The sequence below is a fragment of the Rattus rattus genome, chromosome 7 (genome assembly GCF_011064425.1).
Source record: "Rattus rattus isolate New Zealand chromosome 7, Rrattus_CSIRO_v1, whole genome shotgun sequence".
NCBI classification, from domain to species: Eukaryota; Metazoa; Chordata; class Mammalia; order Rodentia; family Muridae; genus Rattus; species Rattus rattus.
In genome coordinates this window covers 19,341,926-19,366,355 of record NC_046160.1, presented here as the reverse complement: position 1 = coordinate 19,366,355, position 24,430 = coordinate 19,341,926, and the positions used below count along the sequence as shown (strand labels likewise).

At 45.7% G+C, this 24,430-nt stretch overlaps 1 protein-coding gene across 1 annotated transcript in view; it reads right to left on the bottom strand.

Annotated features, from left to right (window-relative positions):
- Positions 1-2,826: 2,826 nt before the first annotated feature.
- Positions 2,827-24,430, bottom strand: part of Xdh (xanthine dehydrogenase) — a 63,224-nt gene continuing 41,620 nt past the window's right edge. Inside the window, exons 19-34 of the mRNA XM_032908607.1 lie at positions 23,889-24,013; positions 22,948-23,081; positions 22,441-22,528; positions 22,253-22,339; positions 15,858-16,049; positions 15,575-15,720; positions 14,629-14,710; positions 13,973-14,068; positions 13,272-13,400; positions 12,635-12,709; positions 11,238-11,290; positions 9,047-9,161; positions 8,064-8,129; positions 6,638-6,826; positions 5,068-5,241; positions 2,827-3,384 (exon numbers count right to left, since the gene is read on the bottom strand). Coding sequence (XP_032764498.1) covers positions 3,334-3,384; positions 5,068-5,241; positions 6,638-6,826; positions 8,064-8,129; positions 9,047-9,161; positions 11,238-11,290; positions 12,635-12,709; positions 13,272-13,400; positions 13,973-14,068; positions 14,629-14,710; positions 15,575-15,720; positions 15,858-16,049; positions 22,253-22,339; positions 22,441-22,528; positions 22,948-23,081; positions 23,889-24,013 — 1,802 coding nt within the window. The 3' untranslated portion in view covers positions 2,827-3,333. The remainder of the gene's footprint in view (positions 3,385-5,067; positions 5,242-6,637; positions 6,827-8,063; positions 8,130-9,046; positions 9,162-11,237; positions 11,291-12,634; positions 12,710-13,271; positions 13,401-13,972; positions 14,069-14,628; positions 14,711-15,574; positions 15,721-15,857; positions 16,050-22,252; positions 22,340-22,440; positions 22,529-22,947; positions 23,082-23,888; positions 24,014-24,430) is intronic.

Genomic DNA, 24,430 nt, shown 5'->3' with positions numbered 1-24,430 from the left:
TGCAAGGCCAAGGCCTTGGAAGTTCAAGGACAGGGATGACGTCAGAATCCCTTTGGGCAGGAGGCTGTCACTTCCACCTCTGTCAATGGCTGCTTTGTTTCAGGTGACAGGACAGTCAGAGTCTGTCTTCCAAATTAGGGACGTGTCCTTCTCTACCTCAGGATAGAGACAAAACAAAAGTGCAGCTTCCTGGGTCTGGGGCCATCAGGCCAATCTCAGGCCTCAGCAGTTCAAGGAAGCTGCATGATCCAAAACAGGCAGTGCGTGCCTTCCAAATGCCCTGTCAGCTAAAGATAAAAATACCAGGCTCAGGGATGTTCCCAGTCATAAATCAATCAGCCAGAACTATTTCTGTTCTTATCTTTTGCCCAGGGTTCCTCCTTAAGAACTCCCCCCTGCCCTCTCCACTCTGCACCCCAGCCACCTTACCCTCGAAGTAGGGCGAGGATTCCCAGCTTCCCTTACTACAAGTCACTACCGTATCCATGCCAATATGGAGTCCTCACCCCCACTGCAAGTGGCAGGGATTTTGACGCCACCGTCGTTAGCCTCCATCATCTGCCCCGCAGGGGTCCACCCTGATAATCAGATTGGTTCCCTCCATGGTATGTCAGGTCTCTCAGCCTTTTAGGCAGAGGAGGTGCCCCTGGATTATGGTGGGTTCCTAGGAATAAGCAGTCTTGACTAAGCCCCCTCGCCACCGCCATGGCGACTGAGGCTTGTCATTCGTGTGCTTACAGGGATTAGAGTACCTGCCCCTTAGGGCCACTTGGAGGATTAAATGAGGCTCTGTAGATAAAGCATTAAACTTGGCACACGGCATATTGCAGATGTTCAAAAAACAAGAATTGCCTTCCCCTGCTAACCTCCCATCTGGCTCTCATCCTCCCTCGGCTGACCCACGTCTTGAAAAAGCTCCTTTGAGAAGATTTTGTCAGCCTGTCAGGTTCAAATCCAGCTCCTGGGGAGGCCCTTGAGGATATCTGATCTACTCCTAGATCCTAAATCAGTATCCTAGTAATAACCACAGATGCCATGTGGCTGGGCCATCTGGAGACTCCTGCCTTATCCTCGGGCTTCTACCGCCCTCTAGAGGCTGAAGTGCCACACTGCAGTCAATATTCGCTAGGCCCAGAAAGCCGGAGAGACTTGTGGCACTGTATGAGACAGCAGGCAAGGCAAGATATCCGAGAAAGTCAACACTTCAGAGCAGCATGGAGATCTCCAGTCCACAAAACACTTTCTGGGTGAGTTCCCGTGAACAATCTGTTTGGGCGTCAGCCTCAGCACACAAGGGAACCCCCAGTCATTCGTTGTTCACTCAGTAGAACCTCATTAATGAATGGTAAACCTCAGGTCCCACCTTACAACCTTCCAGAAAGTCATCTGGAACTGGTCTGTATAGCTCCGTGTAAATACCAGCTCGGTGTTGAAAGCATTGTCAACCTCAGTCACACTGTAAGAACAACCAACCTAGACTACACTGAAAGGTGTTTGTAGGCGGGATTGCTCCATAATAAAATGCTAACATTCACACAGCCCCAGGCTCTGTACCAACATCTCATCGATGGGACAAGGTGACAGATGCCTATAATCCTAACAATTGAGAAACAGAGGCATGGGGATTACAAGTTAAAGGCTATGTTCAAGGCTCCTAGCACGTTTTCCTTTCGCCTGGCGCCATCCACCAAATGTAAAACAGAGGGATTTCCCAAAGGGATACTGAGGACCATAGATTCCTTCTACTACTGCAGTTCTCAACCATTGGGTCATGAGCCCTTAGGGGGTTGCATAGCAGATGTCCTGCCTATCAGATGTTTTCATTGCAATCTTAACAGTAGCAAAATGACAGTAGCCATGAAAACAATTTTACAGTCGGGAGTCACCACAACTGTTGAAGGCGATGTTCAGCTATACTACAAGTATGAAGCTAGCCTGGGGTCTTATCTACAAAAGATGGGGGAGGGGAGAGAAGGAGGAAAGGAGGGAAATGAAAAGAAAAAAGAGAATATGGTAAGTGTGTGTGTGTGTGTGTGTGTGTGTGTGTGTGTGTGTACACGTATACATGCTCAATCGTTTTAGAAATAAGTGACTAGCTGCAATGCGGAAGATGCTAACATTCGATGGGAGAGAGCCTGTAAGCATCTCTCACGTGTTGAACAGCTAACAGACACATTTATTAGTAAATCATACATAACCAACCGCACCGTCTCTGCCTATTCTCCTTCGATGGCCAGACGTGCAGGCTGTGTCTTGAAAGGGAGTACCTGACCCCCCTACACCGTCTCTTCCATCCTGTGCTGTGCTGGGGCCTCCTGCCTGGGCACTGAAGGAGGAGGCTTGTCTCTCCTGCTCTCCTTACCAACTGAGAGCAAATGGAAGAAGACTCTACGCAGGGTTCATTAGGCCCAGACGTTGCATAAGAGCGAAGGGGGCCAAGTCTTTGATGGCTGCAGCTCCCTTATGTAACTGGAGTTTTTGGGTCATGTATTTATAGACTTAGAGCAGGGGAAGATCTCGGCGATTATTGTAGTCTAAGTCTTTCATTTCCCAAATCAAAATGCATCACAGGAAGAGAAGGCATCTGAAGGGCACACATTTGAAGTCAAACTCGGGCTTTCCCCTCCTGGCTGATACTGATTTTAGTATCACAACTCCTAGGTGAAAATTATCCTAAGGGAATTTCTTAAACAGAATCTTACACAGACATAGATGGGGGAGAGAGGAGACCCAGTGCATGGTGGGTACTCAATGATTGAATCGGCTGGAGTTTTGCACCAGAGAATAATCTAACCTTAGTAGCTCAACGACACTGGACGTGGCCTCGATTTCACTTCATTTTTATTGTCTTCCACGATGCAAAGGTAGGTGGAGGTTTTAATCTCCCTCTGCTGTCTCGCTGAAAACTGCGAGTGTGGCTCTCAGGTTAAAGCATGGCACTTTGAGGGGCTTGAGCGATATAAGCTTTCTGAATATGGCATGCAGATCTAGAGGAACTTTGGTTTAAGATTCAGGAGGTGTGTGAGGATTCTGGTTACATACGCCATTGACTGAGTAGGGACATAACACAAATACTTCCTAAACTCATTTCAAAACACGTGCTCAAAAGGGACTCGAAATCACCCAAGCTGCTGATTCGCCCCTTAGGCCAACAGCTCCCCATTTGCTTATTGGTTTCTTTGCAGCTCTTATTTGGATCAAAATTGTCCATCTTCTTGAAAATGTCATCCTGCTGAGTCCCACGCAGCATGCGGAAATCTGGATACTTCAGGATGTGCTTGTGGCTCCAAGGAATCCTTGCCGCGGTACAAACCACTGCTGGAGACCCTCTCTTCAGATCCTCACGGACCAGGATTTACAGTTTTCTGGTACTCCAGTGACACACTAGGAAGAAATGAAAGAATTCTCATTGCTATGGTTTCTTTCTGGTGTCTCTCCCACTCTGTCCCATTCATACCACAAACAACACCATGCCAAGACCAAACCCCCATTTTACAGTCTCAGCTATGGGGGACACCCCCAGCACTGGATCCCTTAAGTTCCTAGACCTTCCTTTATTTTAACTGAGCACTTCCCATGTAGCATCCAGTCTACTAGCACTCGTGGTCCTTGGAAAGCACAAATGTGTGGCATCAATTGTCCATGCAAACCCACCATGGGGGGTGGGGGCTTTGTAATTGCTGGAGTGCTGTTGTAGAGAAAAGACTATTCCAGGTTGGGGCTATTTGCGGGTCTCTTTAAATGATTGAGTTCTGCATCCCATTCCTTGAAAAAGCTAACTTTGCAACCAGCCCATAGGTACCACTCTTGTTAAAGATATAGATAAGGCTTGGGTAACCGTCAGCAACGGTAGCGTGGAGGGTTCTGGGTTGTAGGAATGAAGTGGCACAGCTATGGGAGCTTCACCGCATAAGGCAAGCTCTCCAGTTCTCACCTCTGAGCTAAAGCTATCGGCAGGCACAAGAATGGCTTGCCTGGGAATCTACCTGTCTCCTTCACTCTTAGCATAAAGGTCTGGGTGGCAGATTTTCCTGACATGAGGACTCTCCTATCCATTCCTCACGCCTGTCATATTGCGGGCAATAAGTACTCACTTTACCTGTAGACCAAGGCTATGGAATGTCAAAATCCACCCAACTGCCAATCCAACAGAGGTTTTGAGTATATTTGGAGCTCTCTATGCATAGCTACTCTTATCACACAAGGCTAGGCTAGCACTGAGAGCCCATGGAGAAAAAGATGCTCCTAGCTTGTTTTCCTTTTGCCTGGCGCCATCCACCAAATGTAAAACAGAGGGATTTCCCAAAGAGATACTGAGGACCATAGATTCCCTCTACTACTGCAGTTCTCAACCTATGGGTCATGAGCCCTTAGGGGATTGCATAGCAGATATCCTGCCTATTAGATGTATACATTGCAATCTTAACAGTAGCAAAGTGATAGTAGCCATGAAAATAATTTTACGTTCGGGAGTCACCACAACTGTATTAAAGGGTGTGGCATTATGAAGGTGGAGGACCACTGCTCTACTACATGCCTCTCCAGGATGGGAGTCAGTCACCACATAATGTGGTCATCTGGTTTCCCCAAAGGCTGCAAAGTCCTTGAGCATACCTATGTCCCCAGTATCTGGAAGGCAAATGGTAATGTTGAAAAAAAAAACCATCATGAATCGGTCATATTAGTTCCTTTCCTTCCCCTGCACCTCACATGGTGCTTTGAACAGAGGAGTCACCCAGATGATAATGATTAGCAGCAAAGACTGGGTTGTTCTGCAGACTTAGCCATTACCGGAAGCCAGCTGGAAAATGATGAAATTTCCAGGTGACGAATGGCTGCACACTCCTCATCCCTCCCACCGAGAAAGTAGCCAATGGGCGAGCGGCAGCTTCAAAGGGGGTGCTCATTACTCTCTCGCAAGTTCAACTCAGTGTCACACATGGCTCGGGGAAGGCACTCCTTGACCCAAGGATGACATTTCTCCTCCCTGCAGTACCTTCCCTTCCAGCCTGACAGTTAGCGCCTATCCGCCCCAAGGTGGAGGAAGAGTTGGTTAAAGTATCCTACCAGGGTGGTGAACTGGTCCACACAGGCGTTCCGGATCTTCTCCGGAGTGGCAGGGCTGTCTAGCTGGAAAAGTTGTTTTGCGTTATCTCCGTGCTGAGCTCGAGCTGCGCGAATGGCATCTTTGATGGCAAAGAAGATAGAAGAAGCCAGGAAAAGAGGTGGCTCCCCAACAGCCTGAATAGACAGAGAGTAGAGAATCAACCAGAGTGGCTCCTGACTTTGCATCATCACACAGACCCAGCAGGCCAGGCTATGAGCCCTGCAATGAGATAGCAAGTGATGCCCTTGAACAACGGCACTACTGGAACCACAGCGGATAAGCCAAAAAGAGGCAGCTATGACTAATAAAAGCCTGAGAAACTACTTCTTAAATGACTGATCTCCATGCGATTCCTTTTAGCTCGTACTATGTAATTTTCTCTGACAATACCATAAGGTGCACATTAAATAATTATATGATAGACCTTTGAAAGTTATATTAAATAATCATGATGGAGACATGGTTTGGCTATGAAGCCCTGCCTGGCCTTGGGATTCACTATGTTAACCCAGGTTGACCTTGAACTTTTAGAACATTGTCCTAGCTCAGCTCCTGAAGTACCAGGATTGCAGGCGTGCACCACCACGCCTGGCTACTGTTCTACAGATTGAAAATTTGGCGTGAGTTTTAGCCTCTCCCTCAGTTGCTGGCCCAGGGGAATAGTCTATCTGCAGCCTCGACAGCATTGCTAAATACGCACTGTAATTACATGTACAGATCTGCTAGGATTACAGGCAGCTCCTAATCGAGGTTGACTTTCCATCCCCAAGAGGCATAGAAGGAAGACCGCCTGCATCAGAATCACCGAATTAAAATATGGCTCTGCCTCCTTAAACTACAAACTTAAAATATCTGGGGTTATAATTCCCCGAGATACGTTTTTCTCAAGAGTTTAGTGACCCTAACACATGGTCCTTTGTAAGAACCCCACCTACCCTCAACAGCAGAGTGAACCATGATGCGAGCAAATACTTCATTGGCTACAAGCCATGGTTTTCCTTCCTCAGAGACACAGGCCTACACTGACAAGCTAGGTTGATTCTCGACCATGGTCTGTGCTTTTTATGGACAGGAATAAAGGAAGCTCTCTGTGCACAATTCCCCAGGCTTGTTAGTTCAGTTTTAAGGTTGGATCTCAACAACTAGAGGTGGTGACAGAATGTGTTGGAAGATGCTCCCCTCCTCTGCAGTGAATCTGCATGTTCTCAAAAGAACACAGAGATACTGTATCTATAAGATCGTCTCTGAGGATCAAGGACCAGGATGCATGACAGAGAGGAGCATAGATCAGACTTGGAGCCATAGGATTTGCTTAAGGAATCTCTCTGAGGCTCTCTTCTGTCAATATGATCAAGATGTGTTCTTTTCAGCCCAATTTCATCTGTTCTCAGCTCTGCTGCCTTACCAGGGCCACTGCCAATCCTCTTCCTTCTTTTGGAGGAAACCCTACCAGGCGGGTGACTGAAACTCCTTATCACCCGCAGTGGTCTCCCATCCTGGAGAAGAGAAGGCAGCACATAGCCACAGTACCTTGGATGCATAGATGGCCCTCTTGTTGGGGCAGTCCCGGAGTAGGGATACTCTGAACTCAATGGGGATGCTACCAAACGCAGGGATCTTGTAGGTACTGGGGCCACGAGTATGCAGGCTCCCCTCAGGGGAGTAGTGCAGCTCCTCCATAGTGAAGAGACCAAGGCCCTGGACAAATGCCCCCTCTACCTGCAGGACAAAAGGTGACCATGGTTACCACCTCCCCTCCAGTCTCCAGGACAAATACTGATAACTACAGTGGATGTGAAACGACCTACAGTGGGGCCTAAAATAACCTTCAAATTCCTGCCTGGCTCTTGCCACAGTACCAAGGCATCCCTATTGGCCTGTCACTGGACTTGGTCTCATAAAGAACATGCCTCTGCTCAGAACATGTTGGCAGAGTGGTAGGTACCATTACTCACTAAAACCTGCTACTATGCAGATGGAGATGTTGTTTCTAACCAACATCCAGGAAACAGGCTCATAGAGGAATTTCTGGAGTAGTAAACCCTGTGAGATTTACCTCCAGCCTTGCTGGGCTCCCACTCCTGTCTGTCTTCTGGGAGGATGTGTCCCCACTATGGCTTATAATCTAGGGTACCTTCTACACTATGCTGGTCCCCATCTGTTCTCCCATCCCTTATTCTGAAGAGTGACATGTGGCACTGCAAGGGTTGAGCAAACACAAGAGGGCGCTGTTGATAATCTTTGTGTCCATAGTACTTGATGCAATGCCTGCCTACAGAGGGCATTTCCAAAGCAGACCAAGTGTTGTGGTGTGTGTGTGTTTGTGTGTGTGTATGAGTGTGTTGTGTTTGTGTGTGTTTGTGTGTGTGTATGAGTGTGTTGTGTTTGTGTGTGTGTTTGTGTGTGTGTATGTGTGTGTTGTGTTTGTGTGTGTGTGTGTGTGTGTGTGTGTATGAGTGTGTGTGTTTGTGTGTGTGTGTGTGTGTGTGTGTGTGTAGTGTGTGTGTGTGTAAGAGTGTATGTGTGTATGAGCGTTTGTGTGTGTATATGAGCGTGTGTCTCTGTGTGTGTGTTTGTGTGTGTGTATGAGTGTGTGTGTGTGTGTATGAGCGTTTGTGTGTGTATATGAGTGTGTGTCTGTGTGTGTGAGTGTGTCTGTGTGTGTGCATTTGTATGAGTGTGTGTGTGTGTTACATGTGAGCATCCAATGTTTCCCCATGTACCATAATGGCTTCCCTTCCTAGATTAATCTATATTTATTTGTTTTCTGCTTTGAGAGTTGGATGAATGATCGTCTCTTATTCAGAATGAGGTTCCAGAAGCACTATTCTCTGTCCTGCTTAAAAACGATGACAGGCTGTGTAGCCGGTGACCTTCAGTTCAGTACGCAGGGTGGCAGTGGGCACACTGCTGGCCTAGTTATGCTGTTACTACCCTGTCCTCCCATAGACCTTACTTGTCCAATATCAATGGCAGGATTCAAGCTGGAACCAACATCCATGACGATATCCGTACGGAGATTCTGTGGATAGAAAACAGTTTGAGAAGAACAGAATATCTGAAATCCCACAGTGTGTATTAATAACTCTTTTTTTTCTTTTTTTTTTTTCTTTTTTTTTCTTTTTTTTTGGAGCTGAGGACCGAACCCAGGGCCTTGCGCTTGCTAAGCAAGCGCTCTACCACTGAGCTAAATCCCCAACCTCTTAATAACTCTTAGGTTGTAAATCCCAATCCAAATACCACTTTCTCAAACACGGAGCCCTGAGCAGGTTGAAACAGGAGTTCCCAGCACACCTGGACTGACACTATCAAACCGACAGTTGAGATTTTAGCAGCTAAGTAAAAGACAGGTGCGAGCTGATCTCGGAACACATCCACACATGAGTGGTAGGAAAAGGTCTGTAGGGACTGGGGCTTTGAACCTGAGTCTGGACAGATCAGTGAGAAGCAGTCAACAAAGTATATTGTGGCTGAATCCAAAGCATGCTGGTTTTATAGAGAATAGCCACATTATTAAATAGCCAAGGGGGCTGAAGGTATAATTTAGCTGGTAGACTGCTGGCCTTGTATGCACGAGTCCCTGGATTTCCTCCCCCAAACAAGAAAAAGCTAAAAGTAGATGACTGAAAAAAAAAGACAGGAAGAAGATATTTGTGCCACAGAAAATTATCTTCAGTTAGCAGAAGTGGTCGTTTATGGAGCAGAGCCCCACGCACTCCCACAAGTCAGCTTTCACTAGAACAACAGTCAAATGGCTGGGGCAAAAGCTATGAGGCTCACGGTCTGAGTTATGTCCTCTCTGGCCTGCATGGACCAATCCCCTACCTCTGGTGTAAGGTTTGTTTCCTAACCAGAGAGCAAGCCTGGGCCAGCCATTCGGACTGCAATTCAATTGTTTCTCTTCTCTCTTAGGCTAACAGCGAGCAAATGTCTTCTTACCTTATGATCCCCTGTTAAGCAGTCAATTTCTACTTCAGAGCAAGCCACCCCATAACTGAAATAGTGGAAGGGATTTCCGGAGTTTGTCTCAAAGCTGTAGCCGAGGTTGGGTGTCCTGGAAGAGAAAAGAGAAAAGGGTTTATGTGTGGTAGACAAACCTACCCCTTCCCATATACGCTTTGCCCCATAAACCTGTAAGTCCTTAAAGGTCTTATTTTCCACTCTCTGCCATCCTCTTCCAAAGCCTACGCATTTCAAATACTCAGAAATTTCCCTGAAAATGAGATATTCCAGAGCGTTCTGCTTCTGTTTCATTTTTCCAAAGAGAACAGTGTAAGCGTTCTAAACAACCTGGCAGCACTTAGCAGAAGCATGTTGCTTTCTGCACGGACGTCATGACAGCAACAGATGTGCTAGGACTTGTGGAGGATGTGGGAATCGCTCCCTAAAAGAGCGAGTGAGCGAGCGATCGAGCAAGTGAGCCAGAATCCTGGGTCCTCAGCAATGCAGCTCGGAATGGGATGGACAGCACTGGACTGTTCTCACAAGCTCACCTCTCACCTTTCCTCAGGTGAAAAGTCACCAGAGCAGGGCTCATAGCAACCTGGATGCAACCCCAAGCAGCCACTCTCCATCCCCTGACCCCTTGGGAACTTCAACAAGTGATTTGAGAAAAAAACGTTATTCAGGGATACACATGCTATGCCTCTGTTTCCTTTTCAGAGACTGAGTGCCCTGTACAACTGTCATAATGGATGGACCCTATAAACCTGTACACACACTCCCCAGAGGTTAAAGGAGGTCATCCCTGTGAAATTATATATTGTACATACATTCACTATATAATGTATGTTTATGTGACTATATATAATACACGCACGCACGCGCGCGCACACACACACACACACACACACACACACACACAGTATGGTACATAGAAATAATGTGAGCTGATATGATCAGAACTCACCCTCAAGCCAAACAAACACAGGCTGAGGGACAAGACTCAACCCCAGAGAAACTTCACTGTCTTTGAACTTTATTTAGGTGATTGTGGTGGTTTGAATAGGTTTGTCCCCCATAGACTCATGTGCTTGAATGCCTGGGCATAGGGAGTGGCACTATTAGGAGGTGTGTGTGTGTGTGTGTGTGTGTGTGTGTGTGTGTGTGTGTGTGTGTGTGTTTCATGACAACCACATATTCATTCAAGACATTTTAAAAACAAACTTGAAAAGCTTTAAGTTAGATTTCCCAGAAACATGGTGATGGCTAACTTTAATTGTCAGCTTGATACCGTCTGGAATCACCTAGAAGGAGTCTCAGTGAGGAACTGTTTAGATTGCTCTGACCTGTGGACATATCTATGAGGGATTTTCTTGGTTTTGGTTAATTGGAGTGGAAAATCCATCGTGAATGTGAGCATCATGGTGTCGTGGGTTGGGCTCTGGACCACATGTGAGGGGAGGAGAGGAGCTGAGTGTAGGCAAACATTCTTCTTCTCTGCTCCTGACAGGATGTGCTGTGACCCAGTCACTCAAGCTCCTGCTACTGCAGCGACGGATCAGAACTTAGGATTATGAGCTAAACCCTTTCTCCCATACAGTATTCTTGTCAGGCATTTTGTCATAGCAATAGGGCAGTAACTGCAATCGATTCTTTTTATAACTCCAGATTCGAATGGGAGGGGTTTCTAGCTAATCACCCAATGACGCGATTTTAAGACTACGGAATGTGTGTGTTCCCTTCTACGCCTCGCGGCACTAATAAAGTTCCACCATTCCCTGTATGTTGTAAGAAGATCACAGACTCTAAATCTTCCTGTTCCCCTGAGGGAAAGTCAGTAGGAAGGAATCCAGTGCTATGCACAAGGAAACACACAGGTTGCCCAAACACCTGTCATATGGTATCTCAGTGCCTTATCCTGCAGAATGCGGGACAGATTTGTCCTTCCTCTAGGAAATTGCGCACTCAAAGGTCTGGAACTGGCATCTTCTAATGCAGCAGCTCCTGTGTGTTCCTTCATACTTAGTTGGTGATTGTATGTGATGAAGCATCTTTAGACTGAATGAAACCAGCGTGATCCCTCTGACATAATGAAGGTTCTAGGGACGCTGCTATTTTTCTGGCCACGGGCTAACCAGCATCAGAGCTGTCAGCACACGGGAACGGGCAGGGAGAGGATCATACTCACTTATAAAATCCAGTCGCGGACAAACTCACTGCGCTCGTATAGGCGTCCATCACCTGAGGAAGACAATGGCCATCAGGAAGGGACAACTGTGGTTTCTAAAGGCCTGGCCCGGGGTTGGGGATTTAGCTCAGTGGTAGAGCACTTGCCTAGAAAGCGCAAGGCCCTGGGTTCGGTCCCCAGCTCCGAAAAAAGAACCAAAAAAAAAAAAAAAGGGGGGGCTGGCCCATTGCTAAGCTTATCGTTAGTCCCATATTTCAGATGAGAACTAAAGGCTTGGAGAAAACAGCTTTTGGCCTAGGATCTATACTAAGCATATGATATAATACATACATTGGTGACTGTGTTTCCTCATCTGTGTTACCTGCTTATAATGGGTCCTGGACTACACAGCTGATAGCACAGGACAATGAGTTTCATGGGTCGAGTGAAAGAAAATTATTATCAAGGCTGTTATGAAAATATTCCAGTTGCCTGACAAATCTGTCCACACATCACCAGAATTAAATTAGAGTTGAGCAGTCTTCTTCATGCATGTGGTACTTAAGGACAGGAGTGTGGAAAGGGAAGTTGAGATCAGACAGGGTGTGGAAAAGGAGTAGACATGACACAGCTTGTTTTCTCTGAGTCCCATTTTGTTACTTCTCTCTCTCCTTGGTCCTTCCCGTGTGTGTGTGTGTGTGTGTGTGTGTGTGTGTGTGTGTGTGTGTGTGTGTGTGTGTGTGTGTGTGTGTGTTACACTGCTAGAAATTGAACCTAGGACCTTGCATATGCCAGGTAGCTGTTCTACATTGAGCTGTATGCCCATCCCTTGACTTCTTGAGACAGTGTCTTTCTTCATAGCTCAGGCTGGCCTCTGATTCATATCCCCTCTGCCTCTACCTACAGGCCTGCAATACCTCTGAGAAGTGTTTGCATGCCGACATCTAGTCTAGAAAGAATCCAGGCAACTAGGGTCATTCTGACTGGGATTTTCTGTTCTATCACTCCTAGCATCTAATGGGACATCTAAATCTCTCAGGAATGACATTTCAGTTGCCCCAGACTGGAAAGTTGGGTAAGAGGAGGGATTGTCAGGAAGGCCCTCAGAGACATGGGGTTTTAAGAAGACATGCCTCACAGGGCCTGCTGACATATGTGAGGATCCATACCTGAGTGAGTCAAGTCATCAAATGGAGGTGCTTAAGGCGGACAATCCATCCTTTAAGGTTTGGGGAGGCCAGAGCCCTGATCTCCACAAGCATGAGCTTGTTCCTGCCCTGTGACTCAGACAGAGCTCACCATCAACATGTAGGTGACTAAGTCATTGTCTCCTACATATGTTGGGTAGGGACAAAAGTCCTGCTGTAGCTGATGTACTTCTCCTTTTCAAAAAGCAGCTTGGACCAGCTTGGACTTACCCATGCCTCCCAGGGGCCGTTGGGTTTCTTCTTCTTGAAAGGTTCCAGCCTTTTCAGTATGGTCTGGCATGCTTCCTGGAGGAAACCCCACCAGACCCCAGACACATCAGTGCTCTGCCTCCGTACCATAACACCCAAGTTACCTGCACAGCTCAGTGACCCGCAGTGCTGCCTCCAAGCAATGCAGATGACGCTCACAGTGGGCCCTTGTCTAGAGAGCCCTTCTGACACTATAGGGAGGTAGCTTCTCCTAGCACGCTCCTTGTTGAGGACAACCCTCATATGAGAAAGAAGCAAGTAGCTGGGATCCAGTTGATTCCATAGTCAAATATCAATTTTAATCCACTATCTGTGGCCAGTTCCAGCCCTGGGTAGTATACCTTCCCAGAAGCCACTGCTTTCATTCCAATCTCCTGTCCACTCTGGACCCAGCTTTCCTGGCTTTGATAAGACATGATTAGGCCAGAGTTTCGCTATTAGCTGGCCATATGAAGGAAGAGCATCCTCCTCGGTAGCAGAATGAAGTCATGACCGTAGCCAAAGACCCTATTACAGACCATCAAGGGAAGCTCTTGAGAGCCCCCCAAACCCAGAGCCCATCCCTAGCTTCTCAGGCTCCTCGAGGCTCCCCACTTACATAAACAGCCTGTCCGTTGAGGTCAGCACTGGCAGAGGCAGCTGTGGGAGAGGTGTTAGGGACGGTGTTAGTGCTCGTCTCACTTATATGAATCTTGGAGGTGGGGATTTTCAGAGCTCTGCTGGCCACCTGCAACAAAGGAGACATCGCTCTCTAGGAAAGAGGTTATCATGGAACTTGGCTGCCCCTCTTCCTCGGGGTGAAGTTCAGTTTTTACTGACAGAGGCAAAACAAAAAGCCAGTCTTGTGAGCTCTATTCTGTTGATCCCGGAATGTTCTCACCCCTGGCTGAGTTTGAAGGGGAACCTCTTGTACAGTCTGGTTGGCTAAGACATCTATAATCCCATTTTAAGCAAATACTGGAATTTCTTTTTAAGTCTGGATAAAACTCTAGAGCCAAGCAGATGCTCTGACTGCGATCCAGCACCATGAGCCCAACTCCCCTGTGAGGTCTCACCGAGTTGGGAAGATGAGCTATTGTCACACATCAAATGAACGTGGAGCCCGGATGTGTAATGGACACATCCTAGGACCTTGTCTAGTCAATCCTTTAGCACAGATAAGAGGGGAGAAGACTTGCCCATGGCCATGAGTAAATGTGCTCTCAGGCCTGCTGCTTCTCCTGGTACATCACACTTCTCAGCGTCATCAGCATCTTTCTGGACACCAGATGTCCTTGACATGGTCCCCAGGATTCTCACCTGAACCATCTTGGTGTGAAGGCCTTGGCCCATCTCAGTCCCTCCGTGGGTCAACAGCACCGAACCATCAGTGTACACGTGAACCAGAGCGCCTCCCTAAGGATGGAGAAGGCCAGCCACAGCAGTCGGTAAGTCTCGACTCAGCTCTCGAGCTTTGGAAATGAAGATACGGAGCCCACGAAGAAGGAAACCATCACCCATGGTGTAGTGTTTTTAAAAAGACCCGGGCAACAATTTCACGGTGTAGACCTCACTTTTTAATTAAGTAGCCCTTCAGGAGTTAGAGAAATGCTTTCATCTCTCTGTGTATCTTGTCTTGAGAAGGACATAGGTCATTTCTCTCTGTCCCTACGCTATTCCTGAAAAAGGAAAATGAAGAAACCGTGTGTCTGTGTATAGTCTTGTAACCACAAAGGGTGAGAACTAGAAGGTTGACCCCAGATCCTCATGTAACCACTCCTTCACATACTACACTAATGGGTATATGCAAATTTCATTTTATTTCAGAAGCAGAGAGAGCCTCCTAGTCAAACCTGTTACCAGCAATGAGAGAATCCTTTTATCAAACAAAACAAAACAAAACAAAACAAAACAAAATCAGTAATAGAATTGTGTCCCAGTCCAGAGGATATGGCCAAGTTACCTAATGCAATTACCTGGTTCAGAAAAGGAAGTGTAAAGCTTATTCCAAACTTAGTTGGGATTATACACAGCCCTCTCTTTTTCCAACAATTCTCCCTGGAAAGAAAAAAACATTCAAGGCCTCACTTTCTGGCCTAGAACTCACAGAGATTTGCCTGCCTTGGCCTCCCCCGTGCTGGCATTAAAAGCGTGTGTTTCCAGGCCTGCCTTTAAAGAGCCTTCTTACAGAACACATACATGTGTCTAGTTGGGTATATTTTCATTATCACCTTTGTAATAAGTCACCATAGGACATCCTTAGAGCCACTTACACAGTTACTTGAATCATGCCCCAGTAGGGTAGACAAAAAGCAAGACTTGTGGGAATCTTGGTCTCCAGTCTTCCACGGCAGGTAGCATAGACATCAAAGTATTATCAAATTTCCTCCCTAAGTGAAGTTTGCATTTAGACAGTATGTCCTAATAATCTTTGACTGTCCTTGTTCCAAGGAGAAAGATAATGATGCTTTCTCTATATATTTGTCCAAATAACTCTGTGGAGAAGACAGAGTCAATACAGTCCTTCCCACTTTACAGATGAGTAAACCGAGGCTCACTTCAGAGAAACAGAATGACTGCCAAAGTCAAAGGCATTTGCTAATTTCAAAGGAAGTCACATAGTGTGGTGTTCTTGGTCCCCAACCAATGCTCTCGATAAGGTGGTACTCTCAGAAGGCACACAAATGGATACAAGTGAACCTCAATTAATGTCTCTGTTACTGAGTGAAGGCCGGACGTTCCTTGTTCCTGCCCTGAGATCATCCGCAAATATTAAAGAGAAAACGGTCAATAAGCCAGCAGGTTCGGGAGTCTCAAAAGACGCCCATTGAACCATCAGCTTGTTACTTGGGAACAGCAGAAAGGCTGGACCCCAGCAAAGCAACAGAGCATCAGAACTGCAGACTCCCCGCCCAGGCTTACTTGTTGAATTTCTCCACTTCCATCTTGCGAGCGAGATACTGAGAGCTGGCGATGCATTCATCCCAGCACCTGGGCAAGGTGAACCCCTCCAGCTTCTGGTTGAAGTGAGTCAGGTCCCCTTCTTTGTACATGTTTTTCCTCCGTACCTGTACAAGACATTGGGTCTTGTCAGCTTCTGGTCCCTCTGCAGTGTCTGTTTATACGCCTGCCCCAGGAAATGACCCATGTATGAGTCACTCTTCCCCCAAAATGGGCTTACCCACTGTTAGCGAGAACAGCTCACCTCCTCTGCAGGCAGCCCACAGGTTATGGCGACCTCACTCATCCAGTATTCTGCGATTAGCATCCCCTGAGGACCCCCAAAACCTCGGAAGGCTGTGTTGGAGGGCAGATTAGTCTTGCAAATCCTCCCAGTGCCTCGAATGTTGGGGATCTTATAGGCATTATCCATGTGGAACAAAGCTCGTTCCATTATCTGAAGCAGGAGAAACCAAAAGGCATAACACAAGCAAATCCATTGACTCTGTTCGAATGCAGCTCAGGTAGTGCACCCAGGCCTGTCTTCCCTAGGCCAGCCTCCAACAGCTCTACTTCAGGCCCCTGTTACTTCTCTCCTAGAACAACTTACTCTCCTACGGAGGTCCCCAACCCAGCCTCTCACCTGGGAATCCTCCCAGGACCTCCAGTTGGAACTGTTGGCCTCTTTCAAAAACAAGTTAATTTTTTTTTTCATTTTGGTCCACTGTAAATTTGTCTTCTTTAAAAACAATTTGTGTGTGTCTGTGTGTCTGTATGTAAAACAGCATGGTTTTTTTTTTTTTTATGAAATGACCAAGAATTTGAGAGAGTGCAAGAGGTTTAAATGGGAGAGGTTGGAGGGAAGAAAGGGAAATGATTTAACTATATTTTAATATATGTGTGTGTGTGTGTGTGTGTGTGTGTGTGTGTGTGTGTGTAGTTGTATTTGCTGTGTTCTCACCCTTAGCTGACTCTGAATAAAACTCTGCATTGTAAATTTACTCATGTCCTGCTATACTTTGAAAGCATTTTACTGGTATGTTCTTGTTCCCCAACAGAGGAACAATAGACAGCTTCTTAGGTCTGCAAAGAACTGTGTTTTACCTTCCTAAAGACTCTAAAACCCAGTCTCCAGCCTTCTACATTTCACAGTGAGTCTATCTTCTGTATTGTGCATATTGTACATTGTCTTTCTAAATCTTAAAATTGATATCCATTAATTTGTGTGTGTGTGTGTGTGTGTGTGTGTGTGTGTGTGTGTGTGTGTGTGTGTGTGTGTACAGTTTATGTTGTTTCTTGATAGCCTCTGCCACTGTTTGTTTCCATTCTTTTTTCTTTTTCCGAGATGTCAATTATTTCGACGTCCTGGGCTAGTCCTCAATTTTTCTTGTATTTTGTTTTCTACCTGTGCAGTATTTTCTCTCCAAGGGAGAGCCATTGAGTTCCTTTCAACTTCTCTTATAGTTTGAACTTACAAGAACTCATTTCATTCCTGGACTTGTCTAGTGTTAACTGCATGCTGTGTTCTCTCTCTCTCTCTCTCTCTCTCTCTCTCTCTCTCTCTCCTCTCTCTCTCTCTCTCTCTCTCTCTCTCTCTCTCTCTCTCTCCTCCCCTCCCTCCCCCCTCTTCCCTCCTCCCTCCCCTCCCCCTCTCTGCCCAATCCCCCTCCTGAATGGTGTTGAATGAATGGTGTGAAGCCCAACCCTCCTAAAAAGACAGACACTACCCTTCATTGCTTGTATTTGCTTCTTTCATTCTGGTTTGAATTTCCTTCTCCAAGTGTAGTTTCACTTTCCTATAAGTAAACTGCTTTCTCTGTCCCTCTATCTCAAGTCCATTTTTGCTTGCCTTCATAATTCTACCAACTCCTCCCCTTCCTCCCTTCCTTTCTTCCTCCCTTTCTTCTTTCTTTCTTTCTTTCTCTCTTTCTTTCTTTCTTTCTTTCTTTCTTTCTTTCTTCTCTTTCTCTGCTTCTCTCACCCATTGTGTTTATAGTTTCTTTGCGTTGCCACCTAGGGCTGTGTACAAACCGTATTTCTGGGATTGAATTACAAGGTTTTACGATCTTTGGGGATAACTAGCGCGTGCTTGTCAACCTGATTTACTCTAAAACACCAAAACACGCTACACATGGTGAGAACACTAGAAATGCGTCCTGGTTCGGACAGCTGTAATAGGTCTGAGTGTAAGGTTTTCTAACGGAAGTAATTAGCTCCTAGCACAGAGGGGGACTCAGAAGGTCCAATGGGGAGCCCGCTTTTCCTGAAATGTTACTTTAAAAACAGAAACGTAAACGTATATAGCCAGACTGGTCATAAAGTTAGGATAATAGCCTTGTAAAAGTACTGCTACCGAGGTCAATTTGATAACTCTCACAATTGGTTTCAGTTCACCCACTGTCTCTACTTCCTTACTTTTTTTTTCTATTTCTTTTTAAAGTGTGCTTATTGGTTTACTCGAGTGGGTGTGTCACGGCACACGTGTATAGGTCAAAGGACGACTGGCAAGAGTCACTTCCCTCACCAAGGAGACGCCAGAATCAGACTCAGTCCACCAGGCTTGGTGCCAAGCACCTCTGCCCGCTGAACACCATCGTTCTGGCCTTACCGGTTATTTTACTTTAACACTTAATTATTCCAAGCTCATCTGCCAACACTGGGGCAAAGTGAGCAACACACAGAGATGCTGGGCTTGTCCTTGCCATTTAGGACCACAGAGCCTCAGCAGAGCTAAATACAGAAATATTCGAGAAGCATGTTTGACATTACTCAAGGTTTTATCCTAACAGACAGATACTCAGCATTAATATACAGTATGAGGACCTACTCCAGCCCAACCAGTATCATTAAGATGATAAATAGATGATAGATAGATAGATAGATAGATAGATAGATAGAATTAGATAAGTAGATAGGTAGATAATAGTTGATAGATAGATCAATGATACATTATAGATAAATGGTAGAAGATAGATGATAGATAGATAGACAGAAATAGATAAGTAGATAGGTAGATAATAGATTGATAGATAGATCAATGATACATTATAGATAAATGGTAGAAGATAGATAGATAGATAGATAGATAGATAGATAGATAGATAGATAGATAGATATGTTCTAAGTCAACAGTGATACAAAATATTCTAAAAGGGAAAGGGAAGTGTCAGAAACACTACAGTCCCCAGGAAGCAAAAAATGGTGTGGTGAGGAGTTCTAGGATTTAGAGGTTTAGGGTGTTCTTTTATGCCTCTAGACCTCAAACCTTTACGAAGATCCAGCAATCTAAAAATTTCAATGATTATAGAGACTAAAAAGGCTCGGCTACCCCCTTAAATCCTGTTCTTTCTATCCAAAAGGTCAATAAAAGGTAGCGTAGCAAAGGTCTTAGACATTAATTACTATATTCCAACCAAATGCCCACAACACACACACACTCACAGACACAGACACACACACACACACACACACACACAAGCTTTGACCCCAATTTCTATACCTACATCTGCAAAATCTCATCAGAAACCTATGCTTTCACGTTATTGAGGCCACAAGGGGTGCCCCAACACTCTTGTTGGGGTAGTATCAGAAAAAATTAGGTATGGATCTAAGACTCACCACAGGCTACCTGTAGCCATTTATAAAACCTTACCCACACCCTATATAAAGCCACTGCCAAGTACATAAGAGCCTGGACTTACACACTCACTTAGCAGGAAAGACTACTTACTTTCTTTCCTTCTGGATGGTGTCAGGGGTCTAATAAAGCACAAAGGCCTTCACCATAGCCCTGCTGTTCAGACATTAGCAGGCTTGGAGCCACAGCTGCTGTATGTTCACAATTACAATATCCTATGTTTCCTCAAGCTGTGACACAGAATACATAGCTTTCTCTCTTGCTCTTAAAATACAGAGGTAATAGCCGTATTTCCCCAAGAGGAGTCCAAGTTCCAAGCAATTGCAAAGCAGAGTAAACTTACAGAAATAAGAAATGAACCAATCATTAGATTTCTGAAAGCTAAAGACAGAGTAGTTATGGAATAAGCCCCTTGGCATTCGAGGAAAATTAATTCAAATCGTAAAAGTGTTCTACCTGGCAGTGGTGGCACACGCCTTAATCTTAGCACTGAGGGGGCAGATCTCTGTGAGCAGAGGGATCTTAGTGAGTTTGAGGCCAGTCTGGTCTACAGAGTGAGTTCCAGGACAGGCAAAACTACACAGAGAAACCCTGTCTTGAGAAAGGAAAAAAAAAACAGCAACAAAGAAAGAAAGCCATCCACGTCAGAGTATAGATGATGTGGAGCAGGTGCTGAATGGAAATGTAGTCAGCCCCTAAGGCCAGGCCTTGTGAAAACATCCTCCAAGACTCAGGAAGGATGGCTGGAGAGAAGCCTCAGCAGTTAAGAGCCTTTGTGGCTCTCGCAGAGACCCAGATCCAGCTTCCAGCACCATGAGGTGGCTCCTCACAGCCATCCATAGTCCAAGGTGTAAGGGATCTAATGCCTCTTCAAACATTGGAGGGCACCAAGCATGCCCATGATGCAGAAACATTCATGCAGGCAAAACACTGATATATACATACGTGTGTGTGTGTGTGTGTGTGTGTGTGTGTGTGTGTTCTCCAAAAAAAGTACTTAAAAAGGAAAAAGAATAAGGAAGAAACCAGGACAGCAGCAGCCACAGCTGTCTCAGATGAAGGAAACTTAGAAAATTGGTCCCCTGACAGCATAGAGTAAGAGTGTGGCCTTGGGAAACTCTCCAAATGAAAAGAAGGTGAGAAAAAAAATAAATTTAAAATATTAAAAGAAAAAAACTACAAAAAGGTGAGTTGAAACTGGGTCCTTTGGAACTCCCAAGATTATTTCTGACATTCTTAATGCATTTTCCAACATATGTAAAGTAAATAGTCGAACTAAAAATAACACAAATAGGGGGTGGGGGATAAGGTTTCTACATTTACCCCAAAAAATAAACCAGACAGCCCAGCTAGACGAATTAAGTTGTGTAGATGAAATATAAAAACAGTATTGCTAAATCAAGATGGAATTCTCCAAAATATTCAAGTAACCCAGAGAAAGACAAAATAAATGAATAAATAAATAAATAAAAACAAAGGCAGACTACTAAAACCTAGACAAGAAAACAAACACAGAATAATAATAAATCAATACGAAAAAGACAGAGATTAACAGAGTACATTTAAAAGTAGCACCTAACTGCATGTCCTTGAAATTTTCACCTCAATGATAATAATAACATATTATTATCCATATAGGTGGGTTGAAAGCCCAAGTATAGAAAATATAGCGTGTAAATATTAATAACATGAATAAAAGTGATTTTAAGTAACATTAGACAAAAGAGACTTGTGAACAAAACGTTATAAAAGAGAAATTATATAATGATAAAGTGTCAGTTTCCCCAAAGACCTAGTGTACTCATAAGTTTAGTATCAAACAACAGAGAGGAAAAACACATGTAATAATAATTACCAAAGCTCAAAGAGGAACAAGAGAAAGAACAGGAAACACGCACTTAGAGTCAGAGGTTCCCAGGCCCCTTTCCCAAGATCAACAGATGCTCGACTGAAAATCAGGAAGGAGGTGGAAGAACTCAGCACAAGCCGAAAGCAGCTACCAGACACCTACATAGGAACTGCCTTAAGTGGCCTCAGATCAATAAAGTTAAGGATCATCGTGAGAGAAGTGGCTTATCCTGGATCATTGGGGTGGACCTGAAAGGACAGGATGAAGAATGGACACAGGGCCAGGAGGGTGGTATAGGGCAGATGTAGAAGGTGGAGAGACAGAACAAGGCAAGGACAAGACAAGGACCCACCCACTGAAAAACTCAAGCGACAGATTCTCCCCCAGATCTCCCAGGATGATGGCTCACCCAACACTTTGACTTCACACCCATGGCCCCTAGAACTGTGAAAAGATAAATGTCTACTATGCATATTTTTAAACACAACTGGATTTCATCAGAGGATGCCTCTGTGCTGGAACGGAATGCACCGCAACCTGACTCAATCTGTACCTCATGGAGTGTGCATTACTTTTGTGACAAGTAGCTCCAGGTCATGCTGCTGCAGCCATCCCTTACAGGTAGGTAGCTAAGTGACCAAACCACGGTCAAGGGAAGCAAATGCAAAGCTGTAACCGAGTTGCCATTTCTATACGTCACTTCCATTTTCTGTGCCCACAAATACCACCTGCCCAGGTCTCTGAGCCTCTGTTTGGAGCTGACTGATTCGTGAAGTGTTCTTTGATCATTTAAACTCTCTGAATTTAATCTCTGTTCAAGGCTTTTATTTTATAAACAAACTAATGTCATATCCATTTGTCATGCATGCACGCATGAGTTCTCCCTCCCCCCCTCTCTCTCTCTCACACACACACACACACACACACACACACACACACACACGCTCCTGAAGGTGTTGTATTTATAGCAGGGCTAGCATGGCAAAATATCCCGAACAGAAAGGATGGGTTTCTAATCATAGATATAACATGAGCATTCTCCAAGGATGGGACTCTGAAAGTGGGGAGCATCAGTTAGGTCATTATACAGCAATAATAGGTAGGGAAGCCCACAGACTGTGCAGCACACCCTTGGCCTTCCAGTCACTCCCAGGGGCAGCCAGACCCTACTTACACTCCGAGAGAGATCCTCGGTGTTCCCACCATTGCTGAAGTGAGCCACCTCGAGAGCCACCACAGTCCCAGTCTTCATGAAGCCGACCTGATGAAAGGAGAGCCATTCTCAGTAACACCCGTGTCTGTCTGTCTGTCTGCCTGTCCTGACCCATCCCACTACCCAAGGAGACAGAAAAGATCAAGGACCTTGTATTTAGCCAGGAAGGGATGTCTGCCACCAGTTATCAGCATGTCCTCATCGCGGTCCAACATGCAACGTACGGGCCGGCCAGTCCTGCGGCAGTGGGGGACCAAGAGGGTTAGAGACCTGTGAGCCTCCTGCAGCCTGAGCCCCGTGTGACTCGGATGCTAAACAGCATGGCGGATTCCTTTCCATCTAGGCAATGAACTTTGCAGTGGTGGTGCTGTGCTGAAGAACCCAGGGAATGCCATGCTGTGAGTCCTCCCCTTACTCCTAGGGCGCTTACAGCCAGTTAGGGGAAATAAGACGTGAATGCAATGTTCAAAGAAGCTAGTAAGGGTATCCTTGCCCTTCTGTCCAAGGGTTTGAAACACAGAAAACAGAGAAATCAACACAGGGACAATTACTTTCAACAAGGGGAGAATCCAGGAGGCCGTCCTGACCCAGCTGGCACATGGCTCTATTTCTCAGATACTCTAACCGTGGTGGGAGAAGGGGACCTAGAAACTCACTTGTGTGCAGCCAAGGCCACTGCTGTGGACACCACAGTGCTCCGGGTCTCCTTCCCTCCAAATCCTCCACCCATTCTCTTCACTCGGACTACGATTCTGTTGTCCGGAACGCCCAACATTTTTGCAACAAAGCTCTATGCAAAAGAAGAAAAAAAACCCTCGAATCAACACATCCTCTGGACCCTTTCAAGGTCTGACCTCAACCTGTCCAGCATGCCTGGGCCTATGCATGACTAAAAATTCTGAAATTTCTGAAGTGAAAAATCTCCCTCACCTCCCAGTGCTGGCTGGTGCCAGGTTCCAGCACTCACTGTTCACCACTGAGTGAATTTAGGCAACTCAGGTATTTCTTTTTAACAAGAAGGGCAAGATAACAGTATACATTCAGAGTTTTAAAAGAAAAATCATCTCATTTGGCAAGGGTGTTCAGGTCAGAAGGTTAAGAGTACATACCAAAAATCCTGGCAGTCAATATCATGTTCGAGGTAGTACATGCACATGTAATTTCATATTGATACTACGTGTACAATATCATGCACAGATGGCAGTGCCTGCTAAGTTAGTGTGGTCCCCTATGGTTATCACTTAGCCCCATACTTGATTTTAGAAGATGAGCTATTTGGGCAGGACATGCCTTGATGTGTGTTGGCTGCATAGCATCAGCATTGTAAACGTGAAGATTTACTAGGTTCTAGTGCAAATACTGAAATGCATCTGGTTGATGAACTAACACTAGCAAGATCCATCTTATTCATGAGAAAATGGAAACAGAAACAGTTAAAGGGCAAGCCAATGCCCCCTTGGGGATGACAGGATCTGTCTCCAAGACTCATGTCCCTTTTAGGATCTATACCTACTACCTACCTCTTTCCGTTTCCTACCCTGCCTGACCTGGTCCACTAGGAGCTCTCTTGTCACTGCCGCCACTTCCTTGAGCTGACCTGGGTTTTCATGGTGTTCTGTGTGCTCACGAACAGCTCCATCTCGCCTGCCTCGCCTTTTGGTACGGCAATGGTGCAGTTAGTCTCCAGGTAGAAGTGCTCCTGGCCACCGATATACAACTCTCCTGGGGAAGGAATGAGAGATCCCTGATGAGCCCAGATCGGTACAGGGATATGCCTGCTGTGGTGGCTTGTCTTGGTTGTCAACTGGGAACATCAAAACATCTGGGAACTTCAACTGGAGAGTTGTCTCCATCAGACTGTCTTGTAGGCATGACTGTGGGGTACTTCCTTCGTTGACAACTGATAGAAGAGGGTCTACCCACACTGGGGGGCAGTGCCATTCCTAGGGGGTAGCTGGGCCTGGATCGTATAAAGAAGGTAGCTGAGCAAACCAAAGAGAGCATGACAGCTAGCAGCCTTCCTCCATGTTCACTTCCTGCCCTCAGGGTCTTATCCTGGCTTCCCTTAAGAATGGACTGGAACCTGTAATCCGAATAAATCCCTTTCTCCCAAAATGCTACTGAGCAGTGTTTTACCCC